Consider the following 22,304-nt stretch of genomic DNA (forward strand, 5'->3'; position numbering starts at 1 on the left):
GAGTGTCATATGAATCTTTTCCTGATTCTTCAAGTGCCGTCAGCATCCAAACTTGAGATGATAACATTATTTGTGATATATATTCATTTTTGTGAATGTTATGATTGAGTTCGGTATTTCAGTTGTCAGTTAGGATGTTTAGTTTGAGCTGAAGTAAAGAAACGAAACAAGTCACTCATTACCTTCCTAAAAATCTTCATGTAGCCTTCGTGTCAGGGCAGAAATGTCCCTCATTTGGCCTAAATATTATCCAGAAAAGAGAAATGACCGCTTTTTGTTGCAAGAAAATAACAAATGTCGTTAAAATTAGAGAATGTAAGACTGTTGCGAATTCAGCTGTGTCAAATCACTAGGCGCGGATTATTACACCGTTTCGCGCCAAACTGACCTCACGCGCAGCGTCTATCACTTAAATCTATACGAACCTCACACAGTATTTAATGTATTTTTTTATTGTTATTGATTGTAGTTTTTACCTGAATAAAGCATGGTCAAATACTAATTTTTAAAAAATGAATGCAACTTGCTCTTAACACATTTAGTCTTCCCTTCAGTTAATGCACACCTACAGTAATGAGGTTTTTAGGCTGGATCTGGGTAATAGATTAATGTGTGCAGTTAATCCACACAGAAGAAATTGTATTTACTGCCTTCAGTCATTCCATTCATTCCTCTCCGTTTAGCAAACAAGTCTTTGGTTAATCTTGTGATAAAGTGACTGCTCTGCATCTAGCCATCAGTGACCTTATTTCTCTCTAAAGTGGGTCATTGGGTGCACAGCTCTGGCAGAAATCTAATACAATAAAACTGTTCCTAGAAAGCACATGCCTGCTTGCAGTTTTTAAAGATGGCTTCTTAGAATTGCTCAAATGTATTGCACCATGATGACCAGAAGACCTACAAAAGATAAAAACTGCATCAAACAGGAATTTACAGCAGTATAATAAGTGTGGGTGTGGTCAAAAGTGAGGAAGGCGTGGCTACGGTCATACACCCCTCCCCCAAGTCACGCACTTGGTGCATTAAATCAGAGAGAATCATGCATTTACAGTGGGTTTTGGTTTGTTTATTTGTGTCAGCTTTGTTTAATAGCCTTTAAAGTCATACGTGCTGAACAAGCTGCTCTGATAGATTAAAAAAAAAAAAAAAAAAACACTTTTTGACACAAATAAGGGTGTATGTACAATGGTAATGCTGAGTGCGTCCATTCAGGAATTTTCCACCAGTGTGAATGCTAAACTTTCAGTTCTAGTTGATGCTTGGCATCAAATCCCCTTTGAAGCTAGCAATGCAACAATGCAAGTTCACTCGGCACATTGTACTATGAATGCACAGCGATGGACTGTGAAAGACAGATTCAGTATAGTACTGTGTTATCAGTATTCTTTGGGAAAGCAGTAGTGTTTGTGCCTTTTTACTCAATAACGAAACTTTTTATGGAAAACCAAACTCAGGAAGAGTCTAAAAAGGATTCAGATGCAGTCAAATCTATCCAAGTCCATGGGGAAAACATACTCCGTTCTCTTTGAGATACCCAAAGTAGCACAGCACAGTTTCATTCAATGCGAAGTTCAATAAAGATTAGGAGGAACATTTAAAAAAATATGTATCTGGCCTAAAAGAGCCATAAATAAAACTTTATTCTCTCAATGTATTAACAGCCACAGTATGTCCCATGGCTGCCAACCACAGCACTTAAAACTTGTGTTAAAGTCCCAGTCGTCAGGTCCGCAGACCCATCCGAGAGCCTCCAGCTTTTTGACTCACCATCCTTAGAAAAAACAAAACAAAACAATGCAGTAACACTGTAACTGAGGGTGGCGCGGCAGGTTGACCCGCTTCTCATGTGAAAAGGGAAGATGAGGGAAAATAAAACTAAAATAAAACAAAATATTGAAATGAATCCTCAACCTCGTTTCACAAACCTAAAGCTGCATGCGCCAATGTCTAAAACACCAAACATGATACCATTCTTTGCTTTGAAGGGATAGTTCACTTGAAAATGAAAATTCAGCCTCATTTCTTTACCCTCAAGTATTTTAGAGTCCATATAACTTTCTTCTTTCCAACCACAGCTGTCCCTGGTCCCAGCAGCTTGAACATTCTGCTAGACATCTCCTTTTCATATGGGTTTGGAACAACATGAAGTAAACAAACGATGTCTAAAATTTTATTTTTGAGTGAACTATCCGTCTAATGCTTCTTCTTCGTCTCTGCTCAGTTTCACACCATTCTTACTGTTGCATTAGTTTTAAAATATAACAGAATCCTCAAAATAATATTAATAATACCGATAAGGATAAGGTAAAATCTCTAGCAGCAAAAGAGAAAGGAAAGGTTGGTAGGTTTGGGAAAGCCCTGCTTTAAGGAAGGCATGTGTTAGTTGAGGGGAGATGAAGTCTGCACAGCTCATCTGCCGTCTGCAGGGGTTCGACTCAGGGTGAGTGACATCATGACCCGGCCGTAACGCTCGCACAGCTCCAGCGTGGAGTATGAAGGTAGTTTGGGAGGGTCATGAAAGCTTTTGATCTCGGTTGAGCAGTCGAGCAGCTTGGGCAGGAAGTCAGTCAGCTTCTCCTGGAGATTAGCTGGAGAAGAAAAAGACAATTTTGAGATGGAACAATTATCTATTAATTAGAAAGCGGTTGACAAAGAAGGTGGAAGTCATTTGCAAGAGTAGTGCAGCACCCGGAAAGTTCAGAGAATACACTCACTCACAAAAACATGATGTAGTCTCTTAGAAAATATTTTCAATGACAAAGAAAATAGTTCAAAATAAAGCCACATCAGAACCATTGCAACACGGAACAGTATTTCATTCCTGAATAAATCTGTAAAGGATTTGTTTGAGTGATTCAATGATTTATTCATAAAAACAGTGGCTGCATCCGAAATGCATACTCTCTCAGTAGGTACTTCTTTTGAATAAATAATTTCTTTAAAAGAAAGTGCTATATAGTATGAATGCACTACATTCCTCATGTTGTCAATGTCATGTGACCTATTAGAGTCAGTTGCTGCTTCACTGCCATTCACAAAATCCTCTCCCATGGCCTCATGGGATAGTAAAGTGTCCATTGAATGTGCACTATTGAATCTCGGTGGAAGACGTAAGTAATCTGGGTAGGTGGGTTGCCTACTCTTCTATGAATACTGTGGCATAATTCTGGCATACTTCTCTTTCACATTCTGTTTTTTGCCTACTATATAGTAAGGAAGTATGCGATTTCAGATGCAGCCAGTTACTTGCTTTATGTACATTCACGTCATATCGTAATTACCGTGATTACGAGATACCAACTTGTAAAATGCGTACACGTCCTCATAGAACTCGTAATTACAACTTGAGAACTGGGAACTTTCTGAGAGCTACAACTTGTACCACCTGACCATGTCAGATTCATTAGGCGCCATGTTTAGGCATTGATAGTGCCATAGTTCCGAGTCCAAGGATGTGAACAGTTCCAAGTAGAACGTCACATGCTGTCAGCTTGAAATTATAGTAATTATGACATGGCATAAATGCAGAATTTGTTTAATGAATCTGCTGTTTTGAATGAATTGTTTGAATGAATTATTCAATGACTTACTCATTAATACTTGCCACCACCTACTGTCAATTTTAGATTCACAAAGAATTTCATTTTTAAAATCATTACATTTTATTAAAAAAAAAAAAAAAAAAAAAAACTTTTTTAAAACAATCTTATAGTATTATTTATGCAATTGCAAGTGCAGTGTAAATGCATTTATCCCACATTTGAGGTGCATTAAAGTCTGTGCAAATAAATCTAAATGCCACTTCAGATGCAATTTCCGCGTCAAATGTGGCTTATTTGATACTGGTTTAATTTGATTGGTAACAGCCCTATAGTCTCTTATTACTCTAATTGTATTTACTGATTAAATATAAGAATTTGACATACAGTAATAGATGACACATACATATAAGGTTAGAAAAATAATTGAAACTCACATTGAACACTATTATCCAGAAAACTTTCAGAATTGTTATTTTTGTACTAAGCTTTAATACCGAATTTGATTTCTAAATCGAGCTGATTGTGGCCCCGTGAATAAAATTAAAATTCCCACCCCTAAGACTTACGCTCCATTTCCTGGCCCAGGTATGAACACCATCGGTTCCTCATGTCTTCGACAGCCACCATGTCTTTCTCCTCCATCTCATCCACCAGCAGCAGTGGAATACACGCCACCACCAGCTCATTCATGATGCTCAGACCAGTGTTCACTTCAGTCTCCTCGCCTGTCTCAAAGAGGGCAGCCGCGTGTTCGTTCACCTTCTGCGAGACACACAAAAAAAAGAGCCCACAAATATCAATACATAGAAACATCCTCCACATCCGAGAACGTTTTTTATTGACGCAAAAAGCTGATGTTCTTTGCTATGCAATTAAACACTTTCAAACTTTGAATGCGGCAGGTAAACTCTCTAACCCCTTTCACCACTCAACTGGAATGAGCAACTAGCTAGAATGCGAAAAAGAAAAAAACATTGCAGCACATAAGCTATGTCAATGTTAGCAGTATTTTCAATTAAAGTGAGCAGAGGGTAAACAGCACAGCTTGAGATGAAGTTAAGGCCTCTGCAGCGCTTGCAAAAGGTGAAACAAGGACAACGACGTGCTTCCCGCTAATGTGTTTACGCACTGAGCCCAGTACGCTTCCTATTCCAGGACTGATGATAATATTATGAGCACAATGGCTGTGTGGGGGTCACTGGGTACATAGATGGGGAGAACGGCAGTGAATTGTAAAGTCAAAGCAAATGTTTATTACAGTTGATTTCCAACAGCAACAACTAGAAGCTTCAAGTTTCAGCTTTTAAATTAAGTGAATCCAAATGCCATAAAAGTATGAAAAATGTCAAATCTATCCAAGATCCCCCCCCCCCCCCAAGCAAAACTTTGACAGGAAATGAAAAAGGCATTTTGGACTTGACAGATAAAATGTTTATTCAAATTGTATTTGCAAAACCACATATATGCAAACTATTGCCCTTAATGCACTCTGTACTGAAATTCTAACCAGATTTGTTCCAGTCACTGGTGTTAGAAACAATGTTTACAGGAAAGCGTGTGCATTGGCACAAATAATACTGATCTGAGAGCTGTTAGGAGCACAGTTTGAGCTGGTCGTAGATCCGAGTTAAGAGGAGGTGGTTGATTTACTTACTAGCAGGCACTCTCTGCGGTAATGTGCGATCAGCTCCTCATCGTGGCCTCTGTACGGCCCTTTTGCCAGGAGCTCTTTGTTGTATTGATAGGCGTAGATCAGGTACATCAATGATTCCACGTAACTGCAATAAAATAAATATAAAAAGCATAATAATATGGGTTTTTAATTTATATATTTATATATATATATATATATACTGGTATGTATGTGTGTATATACTGTATATATATATATACACATGCAATCCTAATAAAGCATAAGGAAATTAGTAAAAGGCTACAAGATATATGTTTCTTGACTGTGGCAACTTTTAGTTTTTAGTTCTGTGTTGAGTTGATAAAGCAGAATATGCTGCCATCTAGTGGTGATATCACAGAAAAGGATTCTGGTAAGGCCTGTTTCTTGCATTTCATCTGTTTCGATCGACAGAATGTCCATTTTAAATGAAAAGAAAATTCAAGAATTAAAAGACAAAAGCTTCACCTTTTCTTTAAGAATAATTCCAGGCCGATCAATAGAAACACTGTCGTGTCACGGAATTTCCTGTAATCCTGATGACACATCTGTGCCAGAAGAAGTAGCATAAGATCATTTTAGTGAGAACATGCAAACTTATCCTTATCCACAACACTGCATGATTTCACCAACCCTGTTGTACCGCATTTTAGGAAATCTAGGTCATTGCTTAAGTTTTTGGGTGCTGAAAGAAATACAATCTCCTGCAAAAGGTGGCAATACTGATTATATACCTTTTGGATAGGTATATATATATTAGTGCTGTCAAACGATTAATCGCTTGACAACAATTAATTGTAACAACAGGAAGATGAATTCATAAACTGCAATTTTAAAGAAAATCAACATACTCAAACGCTTTTGTATTTGCAACAAAACCCAAATATACCGGTACATAATTCAAATGAGGATTCTGCATCCTGTTTCCAACCTCAGTTCAATTTAATTCAGAAACTGACTTATCATTCACAATTCAATTTCAAACAGCAGCCAAACCTAAGTCAGAAACACTTCACTCACCTCGTATTCCTCCATGTTCACCTCGTCAGGCTTAATGAGCTCCAGTTTAGCATGTGCCACCTTCATGATGCTCTTACATCTGCAGGGAAGAACAGGGCCGCCACATTAGAGCTCAGGCGTGACTCATGAGATGCTCTCAGGAATGAGCTGCGTTCTCTGGCCATGAATCATACTTTATTACCCAAAACAAAATGGAAAGAGAGCGTCGCATCTGGTGCAGCGCGCACATCAATCTAATTACTTCGCTCAAAATAGAGGAGAAAGAAATCAATTTGCTTATGAATATGGATCACATTCTTCACCGGAGCGTGCAGTCTGCTCTGGAGGCACTCGAGACTGCGTAGCGAGACAAAGGCCTTTTGGGCGCACAGACAGGAAGCTGTTTGGTAACACAATGATCAGAAACAGCAGCGACTGCTGTGCCGAGCTGATAATTACTGTCCGTGTCAGTCTGGGAGGCTCGAGACGGAACTGGCCTTTGGAAGAGGAGTCACTTCTTCTAAAATCAATCAGTTATCAGTGAGGCGGTCCTGTCAAGCTACAGCATTGTGTGTGTCTATATGCTTGTCTTTTATATTTGTCAATTTGAGGCTCAACTAACTGTATAATACAATCGCCATTCATAAGTGAAGTTAAAGTTAATTTCAGAGCCAAACTTGTTAGAAAGCTTGTTAAATAAATACAGTGGTTTTAAGTATTTGGACACAAAGATTTTTTTTAACAAAAAATATTAATAAATGTTTGTAAAAAAAAATAAAAATCAAGGTTCCCACAGCTTTTGACCATTGAATTTCATGATTTTTGAAGATGTGAGAAGAGAGTGGAGCATAACTAGAAAAAAATCTCAAGTCATGATTTTTTTTCCTAATTAATGTGAATTTATTAATTTCCATTCAATTTTACAGGCCTAGAAATCTCCATTTTAAAATTGCCTAATATTTTCAGGCTTTCTATGATGGGAATCCTGTAAAATGAATGCAACTGAGCATAATATTATATAATGACATTCATACAAGTGTGTCTTCAAATAACTACAAAAAATGAAAACTGTAGTTTTGTTTTGAGTGTATAAAATCCTTATGATCTGATGTAGAATCAAGTAAAAACTTAATGAAAAAAAAATGAAATGAAATATTAATAGAATACAGTAAATAAAAAAAACAGACTACAAAGCAGTGATTTTATTAAGATTCATATGACTCATACCTCTCATCAAAGCCAAGGTTTCTGTCGGCAAACTGCATGAGCAGAGTTCTCTCCACAATCTTTTTGGGCACCTGGTTGTGAATGAAGTAAACAATGACGTGATGCAATCGGTAGTCCCTCTCGGGGGGTGTGTCCTCCTGAGCGAACCTCAGTAAACGAGTGTACTCTACTTTCATCGCCTGTTAGAGATAGAAAGAAGTCGAGAGACAGTTGGAAAGAAATAAAAAGAGTTAGAGATATGCAGAGATGGATGTGTTTAGTTAGAAATGCACATGAGCAAAAAAATAATTGAATCTTTCCATCTACACAAGAAGATGCAAAAAAGTAATGACTGATTTGGTGCATGTGGTTGTAATGAATGTGACTCAAAACTTCTTTAGTTGTAGAAATAACAGCCTGCGTGCAGAGTGAAAATACACAGCTGGACAACAAGTGAAGGCACAAATCAGAGGCCTATTGAGATCTGCCAATGAAACAATTAAGTTTAAATTTATTTACAGGGGCAATGTACATTAAAGGTGGGGTATGTATTTTTTCAAAAACGCTTTAGAAAACAGAGTCAGGCCGAGTACCAAAACAAACTTGTAGCCAATCAGCAGTAAGGAGCAGTCAGTCTACTCATGATAGGGGCGAGAGCGCGCTCAGTGCACAGGACGGACATTACCCGAGCGATGACAGAAAGATAGAGATGGCGGATAAAAAACAAAAGAGGAAAATGTCTGTGGAACAAAAGAAGGCTTACGATAAGGCAAGAAGTAGGACACATGTAAATAACAGATCAGCTTTCCAGCGCTGGAGAGAACTCAAGGAGCGGGAAGGCCTGCGATCGGACGCCGAGGTTGCTTTGTTTCTTCTCGATAGGTGAGTAACGTTGGTTTTGCTTTGCTTCACAGAAAAAATATATGCTGGCTTTTGCTTGAATATGTTCGTGTGTCATAATCGTTGCCTGGGTTGCATTCGTATGTGTGGGGCGGAGCTATCAAAATAGGGGCGAGACCCTTTTGGGGTAGGGGTGTGTTTGTTTTGGTGATTTGAAATATCTACATTGGCTACCAGAAATCACTTACCCCACCTTTAGTTAACATGACTGTAAAGTGCCACAATTAGCCGAAAGGCTATTTTTTTTATGTAGACCCTTGATAAAATCTTAAAAAGTCACACTCTGTCCACAACTCTCACTTACCACTTGCTGTCTTAAATGGAGTTGTCTTTAAAGTTTTAATTAGCACTTTGTTTGCTATGTTGTGTGAAGTACACAATACTGCATAGCCAAAGATACCCAAAACCAATGCTAGTTAAAAAAAAAAAAACTTTTATAACACACAGCAGCAATTACATTCAGCTGACAGCAGATGGTGACAAAGTAAACCAATACTAAAAAACTACTGCGGTACCTCAAGATCGTAATTTTTGAACGGTTTCAATACCTGATCTGAACAGCAAAGTGGGAATTATATATATAAAACATTACATACAAATATTTAATTTAATTACCAACACGTACAAATTATTTTACAAATTAATATTTAGTTTTTTCACTTTAAACAGAACTGAATGCCTATCACCTACAATAAATAAATAAATACGAATAACTGACATTGAATTTTATATTGACAGCACTAATTTAATTTCATCACTATTGATACCAAAGAACTGGAGGCTGCTATCGATCCAATCTTAGGTGTCAGCAAAACCTACACACAGTAGATAATGAATAATTATAATAAATAAAGAACCCTATCAGCATAATAAAAAAGGATGCAGAGGGTTTTTCCATAGCCTGCAGTGTAAAAAGTGAGCTCACAGAGATAATGAGATGCTCAGGGAGGGGGTGTGGTCAAATAGCTAATGAGATGCACAGGGGGTGTGGCATGCAGCAGGTCATGTACCTTGAAGAATGCTGCTTCAGGCCCACACTTTTCATAAACACTCCTGGATTTGCCAATGGCCATTATGACACCCTGCATGTTTGGGGTCATCATCGCCTGCCCAAGGAGGGAAGGATATTACTACACCAGCCACGCCTCCAAAACTCTCATTGGCCAGTCCGCATGCCAATCACACCACAGCTCAGCCACCACCGAACGAACTCAAGCCAACCCATCGAAGTAAACGAATTAGCTTAGAACAGAAAAGCTAATTCGACGTCAAGCATTGAAGATGATTAAACATTCAAAACAGGATCGTCATGCAGATTAATGTGTCTTCTGCTTCTTTAAATAAGTAATGAACACCATAGTTAGCTGTGTAGACGGTAAATTAAAGTGAAAATAAATAACACAATGATCTGAAGCCTGCGCTACATGCTTCATGAAGGAAAAGAAAGAAAAGACAGGCAAAACAGGCCGTTTCCTCTTCTGTAACGTTTTACTGGGGGCAACGTTAGTAGTTTGGGAGTCCACTGGGAGTAACTTGCATTTAATGTTAATCTGAAATGGGTTTGGCATGTCAGAGCAGGTTGTGAAAAGGATGCTGGGAGTTTTAGGGCTGCACGCTCATGACCGAACTCTTTTTATTGGGACTCTACCTCATCATCATAACCTCCCTCCTTCGACTGAATGACAAAGGTTCCTACATTAGGAATGGCCACCTCAACCACCCGCTGAGGTGCGGGCGGAGAGGAGGTGGTGTCATCCTGCTCAGGGTCAAGGGGAGGACAGGGGTCAGAGGTCACCTCACTGTCGGGATGTGATGACTGAGACTGAGAGAGACAGAAAGACAGGGGGAAAAAAAGCTCTCCGAAAGAGAAAATCGGCCAGAAGTACTGAGAGATCATCTAACCCAGTTCTAATCTTTTGTGTTTCTTTTTTATTTATTATTTTTACCACCATTATTAATCTCAATGAGATCATGGATTCAAGCTGTCCTGGTTTTTTTATTAACCAGATTTGGTACTTTAAAGCGAAAGTGTGTTAAGTGTTATCTGCCACTAGCATCACCAATTTCAATTGGGATAATGTTTCTGATTGGCTGAACACACAAATAGCTCCGCCCCAAACCTTTTTGCTTTTTCAGGGAAATCAAACTATTGCTACTCTCATTTTGACTTTTCTGAAATGAGACAAGCTCGATGACTGATGACAAATGCAACCTCTGAGACAGCTTATGAATGAATGAAACTACGTGGGGAGTAAAATGTCTGTGTGTTCTTTTAATTAATATACATTTATTATAATTATTGATGATGAACTACAAATGAATTGCCGAACACAACACATAAAATTATTTGACAAATCACTGTTTTCTCTACTTAAAACTGAACGTTTCACCTAAAGAAAAACAATTAATTAAAAATATTTTAATTATAGTTTTAAATAATATTTTGATGAATTACATTTTAATTGTCAAACCCAAAACATACAAATAACTGTACAACATACTATTTTGCTTTCCTTAAAAATAACTATTACTATTAAATAGTTAAACACTATTAAATATATTTAATTTAAATTTTAATGAAATTTATTATAATTACTGATTAATTCCAAATGAGTTGCAAAACTCTACACATACAAATTGTTTTACAAATTACTATTTAGTTTTCTCTCCTTAAACATAATTAAATGTCACCTACAAGAATATAAATATTTACATTTAATTATTGATGAATTACAAATGAATTGCTGAACACAATACACAAATAATTTGAAAAATTACAATGTATTTTTCTCCTTAAAAACTGAATGTATATGACCTACAAAAATATATTACAAATTATTTACATTGAATTATTTATATTGACATTTCATCAGTATCAGTACTGAAATATTGTAGGCTGGTGTCAATCCAATCTTAATCGTCAGCAAAACCCACAGAACCTCATCAGCTAAAGCTACATGCACTTCTCTATCCACAGTAAATAATGAGTAATATAACGAATGAAGAACCTTATTTGCATAATAAGAAAATGACTGCATAATTATTTTAAAAAAATGGCACATTATTCAAATGGATGAAGCAAAGCACAAATGCAACACAACATGGATAAAGTGCTTTTTTCTTTCTTTCTTTTTCTTTTTTTGATATTTGAGTGATTAGAACCAAATACCCAAAGTTCAGTGTTTATAAGACAGATGGAAAAAGCATGAACAGTATGAGATGAAAACTAACACAAATTTCACATCCTACAAAAGAATTACACACAATTTAAACCTACTGGCATTTCTTTATTTGTAGACATGAATGTTTGCTCTACATCCAACTACAGAACAGCAGAACTTTCTAAACGCACCCTTTAAAGAGTGTTTTGGTCTCCAGAACTGTCTGAAGGACTCAGACCTTGTACATCATGTGTTTATGTATGTCTTACTGTGTTGAGCAGTGCTTCTGGACTCTTCTCATCATGCTCAGCTGCGGCTTTGCTGATGGCTCTCTCCGTGTCCTCCTGCAGGTGTTTGGAGTCTCCGGTGGGCGACTGCTGCTCCATGTACTCTGGGTCATGCTGAGGGGCTGCTGAGAAAGCAGAGAATGAGCTCAGGACAGTTGTTTCAGATGGTATGGCCACAGATTCAGACATGTGAAAGGCTCACCTGTGTTATTTGGAGGGCAGGGTTCAGTGCTCATGGGCTGGGCGGCCACACTGGCGGCGGCCAGAGCCAGTTTCTCCTGCTGGAGTTTGCGTGCCTGTAGAGCGTCCCACTCCTCCATCTCCCTCTCAAAGAGCTTGTTATCTGCCTCTACATACTCCTTCAGATCAGGAGGGAGCTTGTCCAAGCCGCTGAGCATCTGCCCCGTCTCTTTATCAAACTCCTCTGAGATACACAGAAGCATGGAGTCAGCATTTCTCAGGAGTTAAATGAGAACGTATCTTACCTGCTATTTTTTTTAATTAAGCCAAATATGATTTTGACAGACAGTTTGAAACCAATTCCTACACCTTAAAAAACACTTTAATTTTAACATTTAAAAAAAAAAAAGCTTCTTTGAAAACACCCTCAACGGGACAAATTGTACCCAAAATACAAATAAATAAACTATTGAAGACTTGGAGTGTCACTTATAAATAAGGAATCAATTTATTAATTAAAAAGTAAAAATGTAAATAAGTCTTATTTTAAATCATATTTGTAACAATAAAAGAATATATTAATAAAATATTTTTAATATTTAATTTTTAAATTAATAAATTGATTAACTAAATACACTATTTTAGACATATTCATTTTTGCAATTTGAAAAGTAATTTATTAAAATTTTTATTTGTTAATTAATAAATTGATCACCAATTCCATTTGATCTTTGAATAGAAAGTTGAAGCCTTTAGATTTCACTACTCAGCTCATTAGCTGTGTTGATAATTCATAAGACACTACTTAATGAATACATTTGCATATGAAGATTAGGTTACCTTCAATAAGGAAGGGTTTTTTATCATCAATGTACATGAGGCAATATGCGCTGGCATTGCGATATCCACCGAACGAGTCTCGCACCAGCTCCTCCCAGGATGACTTTGTCACCGAAATGTCATTGTATTTCATCCATCGCTGTTGATGTGGGTTGAAGATGTACGCCCAGTAGTGACCTGCGTTAGCCTGACCCTCGTGGACCAAAACAGCATGCAGCCGGTACGGCACCTGAAACGCATCATCATGAACAAGACAAGCTCGTTTTGGGGTCATTTCTGAAACAATCTGAAAAATCAAAAAGCTTCTCACCTGCATCATGGACTTGTCAGAATACATCAGCTCGATGGTTCTGTGGATTCTAGATATACTGGTCTGCAGATCTGACACACACCAGACAGAAACATGTAAATGTACAAAGCCCGAAACAACAGGAAACAGAAATCGGGCTGTATAAGTATAAGCATATGTTTGCATGCATGTGCGTTTGTACCCCTGGTGTCGTTCTCCACCTCGCTCCTCCAGCGGTGCAGACAGCCCTCCAGCACCCGCAGCTCCTCTTCTGTGATGTGTCGTGGGGCGGGGTGCATGGGTAGATCTGGCGGCACACGAGACTGAGTGAACGGTTTATGGATCGAAACTCTTTGTGGTTGTTGCTGTTGTTGTTGCTGCTGCTGGGCCAGTAGACCAGAGCCGGAGCCCTCGGGTGGGACAGATGCATCCGGCTGCTCCCCTGTGCTGTAGTCCATGCACAAAAACACTTTATTAATATCTCATAAATGTATTGCATTAGCAAAAAAACAAGAGCTATTCTAAATAAATTTTCAGTTTTGAGACAGGTGAAAAAAACTTGCCTTGCTGGAAGTGGCAACAGTGCAGTCGTGGCACCAGGTGGTGCTGTTGTATCAATGTCCTCCACAGGCGATGTACACACAGGTTTGCTGGACGCAAACTCCATGGCGAACTGGAGAACATCGGCCAGAGGAAACCGCTTAGGCCCTGAGCCATAGCTCAGATACCTGTCATAGACAGAATTTGAGGAAAAACGGATCACAAATGAGGGTTAGTGTTCTATGAACTGACAGCAGAAAAATATGAAACATTTAGTCAGTCTGTATTCTGTTACTCATGAAAAATACAGTCACAACTGATGCATAAGTCACAAAGCATGTGACTTTCATATTTTCATTAACAATCTAAAAGCTTCTTTCATGTGGAAAGCTGAAATTTTCCTGCTATGTAAGTTAACAGCAAGTTATTTCTAGATCAGGGCAGAGGCTAAATAGAGTTAACAAACCTCTCCAGTCGCTGCTGAAGAACGGTCAGGTGCTCCTTTAGTCTTCTGATCTCCTCTCGTTTTATCCGCGTGATGTCTCTGTTCCTGTCCATGTACCTGGAATCAATTGCAGACATAAGTATTTTGCATTGCATATACAGAATCCTTAGTACTTGCTCAAGGAATCAAGAAACAACTTGAAACAAACCAAAACAAAAAATGTTCAAGTCCACTTTAAAGTACAGGTATGAGCAAAGACTTTTTACTCTGTTCATGGAAAATGAGTTGGAGCTCTTAATTCTGGATTCTCAAAGTGCACCAGACAAGGTTAGAAAACTACCAGAAAAATAAAATAAAATGAAATCAATGCAAGAAAGAATAGGCCAATCAAAATTCAGCATGCTAATTAATGGAAGAAAAAAAACAATTACACAAATATTACAATGACACCATTGATGTTGGTTGGATTACCACTGGGAAATGATTCAAGACAATGTGAGATTTTCCCACATCTTACAAAATATTCAAAAACACAGACAAAAATAATTTTAAAAACATTTACATACATACAAAAAAAGTGGTGCGGTCATACATCATTCTGACTGATATGACAGAGGAACACCGAGATACAGTGGAAAGCTTGTGAAAGCGTCATCAGATATTCTGGTGGGACGTATATGGTCTTACCTGTCCTCCTCTGCCTTTATCTGAAACGCATCTTCTAGCCAGTCCAAGAGTTTATGGGTGAACTCACTCACATCCTGCTGTACAAACAAACACAACAAATCAAATCCTGAACGAATGTATTCTTGTTTTAACTGGACTCAATTGAAACTCTTTTTGTTTCTACTGTAAGATCTCTAAGACTTTAAGGTGTACTGTACCTTTAAGACTACATACTGTATGTACATGACAGAAACTTACCTGCTGAGATTCACTGGACTTAAAGGCATCCTTGAGGATCTCCACGGCCCTGGATGGGTCCACATACTTTCTCTTGGAACCCACCAACAAAGAAAAAAGGCACCTCAGCTCCTGCATGAAAGGCAGGTTCCTGTGCTCCTATGGGAACGCAAATGGAGAACAAATTAAAATCTTAATAACACATGAAGTGTTCCTGCAGCTCAGACAGCAGAGCATAGCACCAGCAACATCAAGGTCATGGGTTTGATTCCCAAGGAGTATGTGACTGTAAGGATAAAAGAAACTAGAATACTTTGATCTCCTGAGAGGCAAACAATGCACTGGCATCTTCAGGACACCCCACAGAGGGGTGGTGCGGGAAACGCCCCTCTCACATATGCATCTGTGCCTTTTCATCTCCTCCCTCCACTGGATTCACTCAAACTGGTCAAGAATATAATGTTCTAAATGAATGCAAATAAGATTTACAGTCATGTTTGGTTTCATTTGAATAGTTTCAGGGCAAGTGGTACAATGGTCTTAATCTTACTAAAAGATAATACAGATCCTAAGAGTTAAGAGAAACTTTGATCACCGTAGAGAGCAATCCCATGCAAATTACCTTTTGTTCCCATTGAGGTGTAGACCACCCAGGTCTGGCACCGAAATTAGAATTCAGATATTAAAATGGAGTCCGATTGAGTTAAACCTAAATTGAATAACTCTGCGCGCTGAAAAGACCGAACACGCAAGAGACCTTCATCCGCCACTGGATACCTTCCTTGGGCCAGTCGCGTGGACCTTACATAACTGACATAAAATGTCAGCCAAATGCATAAAAATGTCAAATGTATCACTGGTTTTGGGGAGTTGTATTTTAACTTAACATTGATATAGGGTATGATGGCAAATAGTTGAGTGGAATTGGATGATTAGAGTTGATTAGTTAGGTCTGTCAACTCTCAAGTAAGGATATATATGCCTTACAACAATCTCAAAGTCATACAGGGGTCAGAAACCTACACCAGATCACATCATCATGATTCTTTTCTTCAGAGGACACTTTTAATTGATTAGTTGCTTAAAGTCTATAAAATAAGAGCTTCTCCACCGACCCAGCAGATGAGAAGTACGAGCAATAAAGAGAGAGAAAAGGATGAATCCAGGGCTCTGTGGTCTTCTATCAGTGGATGAGGTTAAACTCAGATTAGCGGCCATGTCTGCTGACCCTGTTCACAGGCTCGGGGCCCCAGAGGAACATACTGAAGAAAGAAATCACACAGACAGCAGCTAGCCTGCTGAGCCGAACACAGAAGCTGATGTGACAGTTTAACAGCTAGAATACAGGGACCTTGAAAAAGCACTTCCTCTGCTTTAGCTCCTCTGGTCACAGGCCAGTCAGTTAGGTGAAAATCAGTGCTTGCAACAGTACGATAATTTCACAGCATGTAACTGAGGCTTTCCAACCAGGTCAAGCAAGGTCACAGTTGCTGGAGAGAAATGGAAGCTCTTATGGCATGTGAGCTGGCTATCGGGTGGCAATCTCACCTTCTGATTGTGGGGCAAGTCCTGCATCCGTGCAGGGGGGGGATAATGCAACACCAGTCTCTGGAACTCCAGCAGGTTAAAAAGAGACTGAAAAATATAGATAAAAAGATAAACATCAGTATTTGGGATCAGTGTGCAACAGCTCTAATGTCAACACAACTTTGTGATGATATGTTGGTTTGACAAAATAAAAAGACTGCATGTGTTTCCCGCAAACGCATTTTTATCATGCTTAGTTGAAGTGTCACTACAGTTTCATTGTGTGAATGACTGATTGATTGTTTTTGGTGACAGATTTACACATTTAGTGTCTCCTCATCCAGATCTATAAATCCACAGAGCTGTGAGCACCAGAGCGGCTGCGCTTCTTACATGAGCGGGGGCTTCTTCAGGCGTCAGGTTACACACTGGAGGTAAACAGCATGTGACAGTACTCAACGATCATTACTCAGCTACCAATATGGTTCATGTTCTGACATCGTATAACAGACACAAACAATCAGGCCTTAGTAGGACTTGAAGTCACCTTCAAAGTTGTTTTAAAAAGCAGATATACAAACACAAAAATGAGTGCTATTAATGTGCTAAGATGCTTGTTAATAGTAAATAACTTACAATTATGCTAATAAGCAATACTATATACACCCATATACACACAGTTTAAATGTTTGAGGTCGGTAAGATTCTTTTGTTTTTTTAGAAGTCTCTTTTATTCACTGAAGCTGCATTTATTTGATGCAAAAGAAATTGAAAATATAATAATAGAATATATTATTACAATATTATTATAACATTACAGCTCAAATAACATTTTTTTATTATAATACATTTTAAATGTTAATTTATTCCTGTGATGCAAAGCTGAATTTTTAGCTGACTTTACTTTAGTCTTTGGTGTTACACGATCCTTCAGAAATCATTCTAATATGCTGATTTGCTGCTTATGAAACATTTCTTTCTTTCTGTTCTTTGATGAACAGAACGTTCAAGTTGAAATTGAAAATTTTTTGTAAATGTCATAATAGTAATTTTTTATCATGATGTATTAATGTATCCTTGCTAAATCAAAGTATTAATTTCTTTCAAACATTTGAGTGTTGTTTATTATATAGTTTCTTGGCATATTTCATCTACCCCAGCGCTCTAAACATGATCCAGCACCATCTAGATGCACATATTTCATTTCATCCTCTCCTAATTAAATATACTGATGCAATTAACAGCACTAATACAGCAGTATCTCTGCATTAATAACTGCAATACAAGGCCACTCAATTTGATTCAGACTGAAACACACGTGGGACTACCATAATCAAATTGTCTGGAGTATTATGCAAGCAATAAGACACAATTAAAATAAATTCATTAAGCTGTCATTTGTTGTTTTTCAGTTCATTAAAGCTGCAGTCCGTAAGTTTTGCCTCTTTGTCTCCATCTCTGTTTGAAAACCTGCAATTGCAGCTGTTTGCGGAATTATCTTCCTTGCGTGGGTTTGTGAGTCGGCATGGCTCCAGCGAGGATGAATCTAATGTTTTGAGGAGTATGTGTGGCAGTCAGTCACCGCACCGGTGTGGATGTTCACTGTACTTCGCAATCACAGATTCTAGCCTACATCTTAGAATATATGACCAAAATAAGAATTTTCACTGTATATTGTCATCTGAACAAGTAAGTAACAAGTCTGCCACGTTTGTTCTGAACAACTGAGGAAAAAAGCATTACATTAAATCACGCTACTAATGGTGATTTAATCTAAATATCGGTTAGCTCATATCACATCAAACCATACAAATTATTATTATTGTTATACTTTATTCTCAAATTATTAATGTTAACAACATCAGCATTGCCTATAGTGTGTATTAGCGTGTAGATTTCAATCTCTGTACAGTCTAATCTCTAATTGTCATACCATTCGAATTTCATATTAAGAAATTCTTTTAACCAAAAAAGCAAATGATGCTCCCTTCGAACTGGTTGTCTTTAAAATACAAATCTTGTGTAATCCCAGGCTATCTGTAATCAGATGCACATTTAAAACTAGAATATAATTTAATTTCATTCACATGTGTTTCATAAAACACATACTCCTTTCTGGATTACAATCCGCCATCAAAATGATACATTTAATTATTTCTACTGCTGTGAGAAAAGGTTGTAAACGATCCTCCACCTGCAGGATCCTCATATGCGATAGCCTAGTAGCCAGGACACCTTCTTTATGTTTACAGACGTAATGATGCAGCGCCATGCTCGAATTTCCTGCGAAAACCTACCTGTACCACTCAAATTCGAAAACAGTATTATAAGCTAACCGTTGTGAATTGGGAAGTAAGGCGATAGTTTTGAACACTGGCTGTAAATACTGATTTTGGATCATTTTTAACCAAAAAAAGTTACGGACTGCAGCTTTAAATAAGCAAATGTGTTTCTAATTGTAAAGCAATCACAGCGGCTGACACTGACCTGTATAACTGCACTGAACCAGCACGTGTTCCCCACGTTCTTCAGCCCTACGGGACAGTTCTCCTGCCGCTTCCTGTCGTGAGGGTTGGGTGAATCGCTCCATACTTCTGTGTGCGTGCGCTTCAGGCTCGCCTTGTTCTCGGCGATGCTGGCCTCCAGGACTCTGAAGCACAAAGATACCAAACTTTACTCCTGTCTGGTTACTCCACATATAAAACCGTTATGAAATGTGGTACACTTTTTTGTACTAAAATCTACAATAATACAAAATATTCAGCAGGCTAAAAGTTAAAAGCACAAGTAAAACCCCACCTGCTGATAGCCTGCTCTTCATCAGTGATGCCCGTCTCCCTGAAGGCCCTGTTCGACTCCTCCAGACTGAGAGCGATGGCCCTCTGAAGGTCATCTTTATCATCTCCAGTGAGATCTATTACATCTGAAACAATCACAGGAACACTGAACGTGGATTACTAGCAAATGATGAGTATGTGTTTTTATATTTATCTACTTATCTAATATGTATACAAATATATGATATTAAAATATACAAATATTTAAAATTCTAGTATATAATAAGATTTAATAATGATTAAACTTAACAACATTGAGTTTAAAAATACATGCAAAAGCAACAACACCGTGATTTTTTCTGTTTATTACAGTGAAGTTGCTCTGAAACAATCTGTATTGTATAAAGGCCAACAAATAAATTTGATTTGACTAATAGTTTTCTCTACATATTAAATTGGGATATGAAAAACTACATTAAAAATATTACATGCATCACAGTTAAATGAACTTTTATTTTACATAGCACTTACACAAAATTCACTCAGAAATATATATATTTTTTAATTGAGGCAGTCACTGGATTTTGAACACTTTTGTCGAGAACATCAAAATTGTTAAATATCACCCAATTAATCGGCTGGTCAAGAGGTTAGAACACACTGTCACAGCGACGGAGAAAATCCTGAATATGGTTTAAGCGCATGTCGAGAGCTCAAATAAAAACACGAGGCAGCATGCCAAACTAACATTCCCTCTGTCAGCATTTTCTCAGCAGTAGAACTAGAGATTGTTTCATCATCATTTGAAGCAAGCTGGGAGAAGTGGCAGACTGGCTTTTTAAAGGTCTGGCTCTCGGAGATGATGAGCTTGTATTTATAAGAGAGCTGCCAGAACTCCCACTGTTATGGGTTACATGATGTCTCATTTCAGTATCTCTTTTCTTTCAGCAGGGTGTGTGGAATAAATATGAATTCTCTGGTTCAACCCAGCAGTGCTAATTTACTCCTGCAGTTTTGAAGTTAATGTATCAATCCTAAAATCCCACTTAAGTTCAGGCACAGATTGAAATCTAAAGCAGAGAAATTATGTTTGCTGTCAGGAACAGAGCATTTACAGCTGGTTCTTCACTCAGCTTTCATTTGCGTCATGGCATTTGATCGCACTGTATCACAGAGCAGTGTAACCTTCCCCTGGATTCCGGCCAATCATTGTTCTGAGATTTAAATACGTACTTGTGTCAGCCTGGCTGCCCACACTGATGTATCTATCATTGGTGATTTGGGCCGTCTGGTAATAGGTGGCTTCATCTTGCTGCGGGACCTTGGCGTTCTTCTCAGTGAGAAAGGCCACCGCCTCAGCTAGGTCACCGTTACTGACCTGGACACAAATACAGATGTTCAAACACCTGTCATTACATGCAATATAAAACTACTAGTCTTTGAGCAAATAATATCAAATTTGCATCTACCAAATCTGTTGCAAATAAAGCATACGAGCCATACTATACTAGTTACTGAGTTTATGAAACCGATATTTCACCTGCAGTGCCTGCTGTAACAGCTGAACATCTGTAGTTCCAGTAACTTCCCTCAGCTGGTTCAGTAATGTCTGCTGGTGCTGTAAGAAAAACACAGGAGAAACACATTTTTAAACAAACAGACAGATAGATAGATAGATAGATAGATAGATAGATAGATAGATAGATAGAGCGCCGTGTCCTGCCAGCAGGTGGCGCTCATGTACATGTTTTCAGTCAATGTAACGTTGCATAAGCTCTGACCCAGCCAGACAGCAGAGTAAAGGCCAAGAGGACTCAAGAAGTCATTAATGAGAGGTTGGGGATGTTTGTGCTTTTTAGACCTTGTTTGATGAATGCTATGCACTTATCTTTAAGAGCAAGAGAAGCACAAAGCACTGAATCCGTCACATACATGAGAACAAGAGAGTTTGGAGTTTGGTCTCTGGTGATCCTTATAGTGTGGGATATTTCACTGCATGTGTGTATCTACAGTAATAATCTGAAAAATATCAAAACTTTTTACTGTACTGTAATTAAGCACAGCTCTCTCTGGTTACATAAGATTTTTATTTACAGGTCAGAGATCACTAAAATGTAATCATAATGCAATTATGTGAGTTATGTCAGTTCATGTTACAGCTGTAATCTGTAAAGTTAAATTAAAAATAACATTCATAGTAACTTGGCATGTTCCTCACAAAGAATTCACAGTGAAGAATTCATGTTTTTAATCAAACTAAATCAAATAAATCTGACCTCCACCTCTGTATCAACTCTCAGCTCTCTTAACATTTATATGAAGCCTAATTCAAGGATTTGCGGGTCAGTCTGGGGAATTTCCTCAACTTTGAAAGTGGAAATGAATCTTCGGCAATATTCTGTAGATATGTGTTGGTTACGGCAGTCACTCTCTGACCTTTGCACTCAGAACCAGTAGTTCTAATCTCATGGCCTCAGTGAGATTGCTTGACACTAAAGCACGCTTTCACATTTAAAAATGATTTGTAGAAATGTTTGCACTAAAAGTCCATGACCCATGAAGTTGAATTTGAGCTGGTCATACATAGAACATCTTTAAAGAAAAAAAAAAGTTTCTTAAAAATCTGAAGAAAAAATAAATAATAATAAAATAAATAAATCACAAAAAGAGAAAAAATTAATATATAATATCTAAAATATGTTATATTATTATATCTTTACATTGTATTTTTCCATATATTTTTAATGTACTAATTTGTTAAAATTATACAAAGTAGAGTTAATTATACGTTATATAATAATATATAATTAAAACAAATATTTCATAATGTTACAATTTTAATTCTATTTAAATATTGAAAAAATAAAAATAAAAATCTGCAGTCACAATAAGAGAAATATGTAATATATGAAATATGTTCTATATATCTTTACTAATTAGTTTATTAAAGTTTTAATCGTTATAATTTGAATAAAAAACTATATTTGTATTTTATTAATTTATTAATATTATACAAAGCAGGGTCAAAAATACGGA

The 22,304-nt window shown here is 37.6% G+C and overlaps 1 protein-coding gene across 1 annotated transcript; it reads right to left on the reverse strand.

Annotated features, from left to right (window-relative positions):
* Window positions 1–1,054: 1,054 nt before the first annotated feature.
* Window positions 1,055–21,580, reverse strand: LOC107583415 (ubiquitin carboxyl-terminal hydrolase 25-like). Its single transcript, XM_016269618.1, has 23 exons — window positions 21,545–21,580; window positions 20,809–20,886; window positions 20,502–20,646; window positions 19,291–19,414; window positions 18,979–19,141; window positions 16,513–16,599; window positions 14,986–15,123; window positions 14,749–14,825; window positions 14,083–14,178; window positions 13,640–13,804; window positions 13,279–13,523; window positions 13,098–13,168; window positions 12,788–13,016; window positions 11,970–12,191; window positions 11,750–11,892; window positions 9,968–10,141; window positions 9,330–9,425; window positions 7,441–7,619; window positions 6,235–6,313; window positions 5,683–5,762; window positions 5,197–5,320; window positions 4,109–4,304; window positions 1,055–2,588 (listed from the first exon to the last, which is right to left on the reverse strand). Exons 1-23 carry the CDS (start codon window positions 21,578–21,580, stop codon window positions 2,410–2,412), a joined length of 3,126 nt encoding a protein of 1,041 aa, XP_016125104.1. The 3' UTR covers window positions 1,055–2,409.
* Between the last annotated feature and the right edge of the window lie 724 nt (window positions 21,581–22,304).

This window comes from Sinocyclocheilus grahami, unplaced genomic scaffold (assembly GCF_001515645.1).
Source record: "Sinocyclocheilus grahami isolate Dianchi unplaced genomic scaffold, SAMN03320097.WGS_v1.1 scaffold53.1, whole genome shotgun sequence".
In the NCBI taxonomy this organism is placed as follows: domain Eukaryota; kingdom Metazoa; phylum Chordata; class Actinopteri; order Cypriniformes; family Cyprinidae; genus Sinocyclocheilus; species Sinocyclocheilus grahami.

What these genes read in the sequence shown, in the direction of transcription:
- LOC107583415 (XM_016269618.1), bottom strand. Translation starts at nt 21,580, where the DNA reads ATGTTAAGAGAGCTGAGAGTTGATACAGAGGTGGAG. An exon ending in CTGTTGCCACTTCCAGCAAG is followed by an intron (nt 13,524 to 13,639) that starts GCAAGTTTTTTT and finishes CATGGACTACAG; the next exon opens with CACAGGGGAGCAGCCGGATG. An exon ending in AGGGAGGTTATGATGATGAG is followed by an intron (nt 9,426 to 9,967) that starts GTAGAGTCCCAA and finishes CTCCTTGGGCAG; the next exon opens with GCGATGATGACCCCAAACAT.